General features: G+C 40.9%; 1 protein-coding gene across 4 annotated transcripts in view; it reads left to right on the top strand.

Annotated features, from left to right (window-relative positions):
• Window positions 1-5,401, top strand: part of NR1H4 (nuclear receptor subfamily 1 group H member 4) — a 66,522-nt gene extending 61,121 nt beyond the window's left edge. For all 4 annotated transcript variants that reach the window (XM_036301646.1, XM_036301644.1, XM_036301647.1 and 1 more), the window contains 2 exons: window positions 1,632-1,745; window positions 4,226-5,401. In XM_036301646.1, coding sequence (XP_036157539.1) covers window positions 1,632-1,745; window positions 4,226-4,464 — 353 coding nt within the window. In that variant the 3' untranslated portion in view covers window positions 4,465-5,401. The remainder of the gene's footprint in view (window positions 1-1,631; window positions 1,746-4,225) is intronic.
• The last annotated feature ends 599 nt before the right edge of the window (window positions 5,402-6,000 follow it).

Raw genomic sequence — 6,000 nt, forward strand, 5'->3', positions numbered from 1 at the left:
AAGTGGGGCAAGCTAGATAAAGAAAGAAGGAGGACATTTCAAGTAGAGAGAACAACATGTATGAAACCTGGGTAATGTGCCCTGGCCAGGTGGTCAGTTGGTTCAAGTGTCGTCCCATACACCAAAAGGTTCTGGATTTGATTCCAGGGCAGGGCACATATCTGGGTTGTGAGTCGATCCCAGTCAGGGCAAGTTATGGGAGGCAACCTATCAATGTTTTTCCCACATTGATGTTTCTCTCTCGCTCTTGCTCTCGCTCTCTCCCTTCCTCTCTCTAAAAACTCAACAAAAACATATCCTCAGGTGAGGATTAATTTTTAAAAAACTGGGCAATGGGAACTGTTTAGGAACTGCAATGGCTGGAGTAAAGGCCGTGAGGTATAATGGGAAGGTTGAGCAGCTTAGTCACAGCTACGAACCAGGACTCTGGAGCCTGCTAGTTTTGGTTTGAATCCTGGCTCTCACCAGCTGTGTCTTTGGGCAAGTTATATAACCTCTCTGTACCTATCTCATGGTATGTTAGAAAGATTAAATGAGCTATAGCATAAGAAGTGTTTGGAACAGTGCACTAAAAAATTGTGAATTCCTATGATTCTCATGTGGCGAGTAGTGGGTGGTAGGGTAGGCAGGGGACAGGTCCTGGAGTTTCCTATGTAAAAAGGGAGAACATTTATGCCAAAAGCCAAGGAGAATTTTTGAAGGTTTGTAGGAAGTGGGGAGTCAGGGTGTGATTTGAATTTTGGAAAGGTAATTCTGAGATGGGTAGAAGGAGATTAAACTGAAGACAGGAAGACCAGTGAGGCGGCCATTGCAGTGCTCCAGATGAAGAGGATAAAGACTTAAACCAAGTTAATTCCAGGTGCAGTGGAGAGGGGAGGGAGCTGCTCAGTGAGAGGTAGCAGGTCTAACCACAGGAGTCGGCCCTGACCACATGAGAGGGAGGCTGAATCTCAGTGTCAGGTGGGGCTTCGGGGTGGTGAGGGTAGCAATCACTGAGAGTGGGAACAGTAGGAATGAGCTGGGTTTGCAGGAAGAGGAAGAGTTTCATCTTGTTCATGGTGTCTTAATCTTGGACATGTTGAGTTTGCAGAGAACAGCCAAGCACCAATGCCTAGTAGGTGATGGATGAACAGGTTTGGTAATTCAGAGAGATATCAGGCCTCTGATAAGAACTCTAAACATTATTAAGTGAAGCTGTTTACACTTCTGGGCTGAAGAACAATAATTGGGGTGGTGGTGGTTATTTAAGATGCTATCTATGCCTTGATTATAGATATTAATATGAAAAAGATGAGCAAACCCCATCTGGAAAATGGGTGACGTTAGAAGATTCTTTTGGCAAGTCAGGAACGTTATCATTTATTGTCAGACAGTAGTGACTAAAACAAAGGCACTACCAAAATTAAAGACTCACCAATCATTGATTTATTCTTATTTTGAGGATTTTGTTAGCTGACCTTTGCCCGGCCTTTGGCTGGAACATATAATATATATTGACATTATTTAAACATGTGGCTATGGGTGCAAATATTCACATATGTGTGTGTATAGGTGATGTGTTTGTAATTTTACAATTTTAGGTATTCAGCAACTTTACCATGCCTCTGCAATTTTTCACATTTCCCCCACAGGTATTTCTGATGAATACATAACACCGATGTTTAGTTTTTACAAAAGTGTGGCAGAATTGAAAATGACTCAAGAAGAGTATGCTCTGCTTACAGCAATTGTTATTCTCTCTCCAGGTAATTTTGACGTTAGATTTTCATTTTTATGCTATTTGTTCATTTTTCCAGTATAATCATAATAATGTTTATTAAAGAAAATCTGAGAAACACAGAAACAGAAAAAAATAAAAAGACCTATAATCCCACTGCTTCAAACTGAATCATGTTAACATTTGAGTGTATTTCTTCTCAGCCTTTCTTCTAAACTTCACTTTCATTCAGTAAATGCATTTTTAATACCTACTATATGCTAAACATGGTTCTAAACATTGGGGAATAAAGAGGTAAAGAAACAGGCGGGCCACAGCTGCATGGAGCTTACTACATTCTAGTAGGGTAAGAAAAACAGCAAATAAAAATAATTTGTAGTGATTATTGAGGTGGCAAGTGCTACAAAAATATAAAGATGAGACTATAAGGAGAGAAAGTGGCAGTAGAATGTTATTTTAATTAGTGGTCAAGTAAGGCTTTTTTCAGGGGTTATTAAACAGGAGCCTAAATGAAATTATGTACATACTTTTTAACATAATAGAAAGCATACTGTCTTTTAAATTTTATTTTATTCATTTATTTTTAGCCCATGTCACACCTATCTTAGTTTTTTAAAAAATATATGTTTTAATTGATTTTTAGAGAGAGAGGGAGAGAGAGAGATAGAAACATTGATAAGAGAGAAACATCATTGATCAGCTGCTTTCTGCAAGCCCCCCCCCCCCCCCCCCCCCCCCCGGGGATGGAGCCTGCAACCTGAGCATGTGCCCTGATGGGGAATTGAACCAGTGATTTCTTGGTTCATGGATTGGCATTCAGCCACTGAGCCATACCAGCTGGGCTATTTTATTTTTTTAATCCTCACATGAGTGTATGTTTTACAGATTTTTAGAGATAGGGGAAGTGGGGGAAAGAGAGAAAGAGAGAGAGAGAGGGAGAAAAGAGAGAGAGAGACATTGATGTATGAGAGAAACATTGATCAGTTGCCTCCCACACAGGCCCCCACTGGGGATTGAACCTGCAACTTAGGTATGTGCCCTGACCAGGTATTGAACCCACAACCTTTAGGTGCATGGGATGACACTCCAACCAACTGAGCCACACCATAATGTCTTGTTTTAAAGTACTTTTCTTCAAACATCTTTCCCTATGTCATTAAAAAAAATTACACTGTAAAGGTTTATTGTAATGCATGCATCATATTCCATTGAATCGATGACCAATAATTTACTTAATTTTTGCCATATGTTTGGACATTCAGAATACTTCCAATTTTTTGTTGTTCTAAACAATGTTGAAATGAATGCCTCTGTATATGTATTTTTCTATTTTTTGCTTATTTATTTGGGAGTAAGTAATGCCACATTCATAATTTGTGGCCTGAAACCATTTTATATATGATATTAATTAAGCCAGAAGCTAGTTGTTACTTTGTTGTACCATAACAAATTATAATTACAAAGAAGAAAAACATTTCTTCTTTTATTGATTTATATTTTTTATTGATTTCAGAGAGAAAGGGAGAGGGAGAGAGATAGAAATATCAATGATGAGAGAGAATCATTGATCAGCTGCCTCCTGCATACTCCATACTGGGGAATGAGCCCACAACACAGGCATGCTCCCTGACAAGGAATTGAACCGTGACCTTCTGGTTCATAGGTTGATGTACAGCCACTAAGCTACATTGGCTGGGCAAGAAGAAAAACATTTTGGCACTATCTACTGAAGTGTTACATGTATAAACCCTACATCCCAAGTTCCAGTCCTTGGGTTATACCCACCAGAAATGATACTTATGCTCACCATACATGCTACTTTGGGGGCATTAATTGAAAGGGGAATTTAGGGAGGCCTGTAAATATTCTATATCTTGATATAGTTGTGATTATATGAGTACATGTAAGTGAGTGTGTGAAAATTCATCAAGTTGAACACTTCATTTGTACATTTCAACTGTACAACATGTGTGAGTTACACTTCAAAAAGGTTAGCCTTGCCTGGCCAGCATGGCTCAGAGGTTGAGTGTCGCCTAGGAACCAAGAGGTCACGGTTCAATTCCTGGTCAGGGCACATGCCCGGATTGCAGGCTTGATCCCCAGTGTGGAGCATGCAGGAGGCAGCCGCTAAATGATTCTCTCTCATTATTGATGTTTCTATCTCTCTCTCTCCTTTCATATATATATATTCTAAAGGTTAGCCTTAATATAATTATGCCAAACCTTCCACTTTTTAATTTTATTTTTTAAAATATTTTATTGATTTTTTACAGAGAGGAAGGGAGAGGGATAGAGAGTTAGAAACATTGATAAGAGAGAAACATCGATCAGCTGCCTCCTGCACACCTCCCACTGGGGATGTGCCCGCAACCAAGGTACATGCCCTTGACCAGAATAGAACCTGGGACCCTTCAGTCCGCAGGCCGACGCTCTACCCACTGAGCCAAACCGGTTAGGGCAAACCTTCCACTTTTTAACTTTGTTGTTTTATGTCAAACTTCAAAACAGACAGACAATACATAAAGGACAGAGAGGCCGTAGAGAAGCTTCAGGAACCTCTGCTTGACGTGCTGCAGAAGCTGTGCAAGATCCATCAGCCTGAGAACCCCCAGCATTTCGCCTGTCTCCTGGGCCGCCTGACGGAGTTGCGGACATTCAACCACCACCACGCGGAGATGCTGATGTCCTGGCGCGTCAATGACCACAAGTTCACCCCCCTTCTCTGCGAAATCTGGGATGTGCAGTGAAGAGCACCCAGGGGCGGGGCCGGCCCTCTGTCTTCCTCCTATCATAAAGCCCATGTGAAACTTCTCCTTCATTTCATTTGTGCCTGGCTTCACACAAGAATTTTGACGAATATTTATGCAGTAATTATATAACTTCCACAATTGTAAATACGGGGCTAGGTAGAATGACTTTCTCTACTTGTATTTTACATGGCTTCAGGGAATCTTTTCTTCTAATTGGCATGCCCTGTTTGCCTAACTAAATCCTTACTTCAATTCTATTTGTTGAAATAGGGAAAAAATCTCAGTTTGCTCTTCATCTTCCCTTATTGCATATATTTTATTAAACAGTTGTGTGCACTTTTGGCAATAAACTGAACATAATGGCAACAGGCTTTTATTTGAGAACAGAAATTGAAAAAATACACAAACTCTTATTTCTTTAAATGATGAATGACATCTTATTGAGCCCAAGGGGATAAACTACAAAAGGATAAACTCTCACAATACTAATGCTACATTTTTTCATCCCTGGTGAAGCCCTGGTGAATATTCATTCATTTTTAGTAGCCCTCTGATCATTTCATTTTCTTTGAAGTTCAAAGAGAATAACATGCAGAAAAATGATTATCATATAAAATATTCCCCAAGCATATTAGTTATGCTTTTAGGGGGACTACTTCCCGTAGTCGGAGTCTTGAGGCAGCATTTACAAATTCAGAGTATGCAGAGAGCTCCAGTGATGGGACAGCCCTTTTCTCTATCGAAAGTGCTCACTGTGGGTTTCAGTGCATATAATTAATCATTTTGTTTTGTTTGCTTTTGGAAAACACTCCTTCAGCCTGGTGCACAGCTATTGTATACTTCCCCCCAAAGCAGGAATTAGTTCATTTCCTTCCTTCATTGTTATACTGTTGCATTCTCCCTCCCATTATCCGTTGGTGAATACAATAAAACACCTTCTATAAGTAATGGGCTTATATCTCCCTTTCTCCTGAAGTCAGCCAAAATGGAGCTTGCTGAGCAAGAAAAGGTCTTCTTTTTGTATTACAATACTAGGGCAACCCTGACATCCTAAAAATAGCCGATCAGTGGAAAAGGGAGTGAGTTGGGGTCCATCAGTTGGGTTCCATCTGCTACAACAACTGCAACTTGAATCCTCATTAAGTACAAGATTCTTTCGCTGAACTCCATGGGTGAGTCCAAAGATGACTAAGACACAGTGATTGCCTGGAGGGGCTTACAAAGAAGCACAGAGGAATGTTGTATGGACTCAACTGGGAAAGTCACCTGGAAGAGGTGGCGCTTCCCTGGGCTTTGAAGGATGGCCAGGTCTTGCATGGGTCAAAGTAAGAGGGAAGGGTATTTAAAGCGAAAAGGGGGGTGGGAGGAGGGGCAGGAGCAAAAGGAGGGAGGCGGGGAGTTGTCCAGATGTTAAAAGACCACAAGTGATCTAGGGGAGGGAGAGATAGGGTGCACAGTCCCTTTCCAAGCCTCAGTCTTACCATTGCAAAATGAAGGCATCAGCACCTGCCATCTAAGGAGGTTTAGCTGATG

The sequence above is a fragment of the Myotis myotis genome, unplaced genomic scaffold, assembly GCF_014108235.1.
Source record: "Myotis myotis isolate mMyoMyo1 unplaced genomic scaffold, mMyoMyo1.p scaffold_m19_p_3, whole genome shotgun sequence".
NCBI classification, from domain to species: Eukaryota; Metazoa; Chordata; class Mammalia; order Chiroptera; family Vespertilionidae; genus Myotis; species Myotis myotis.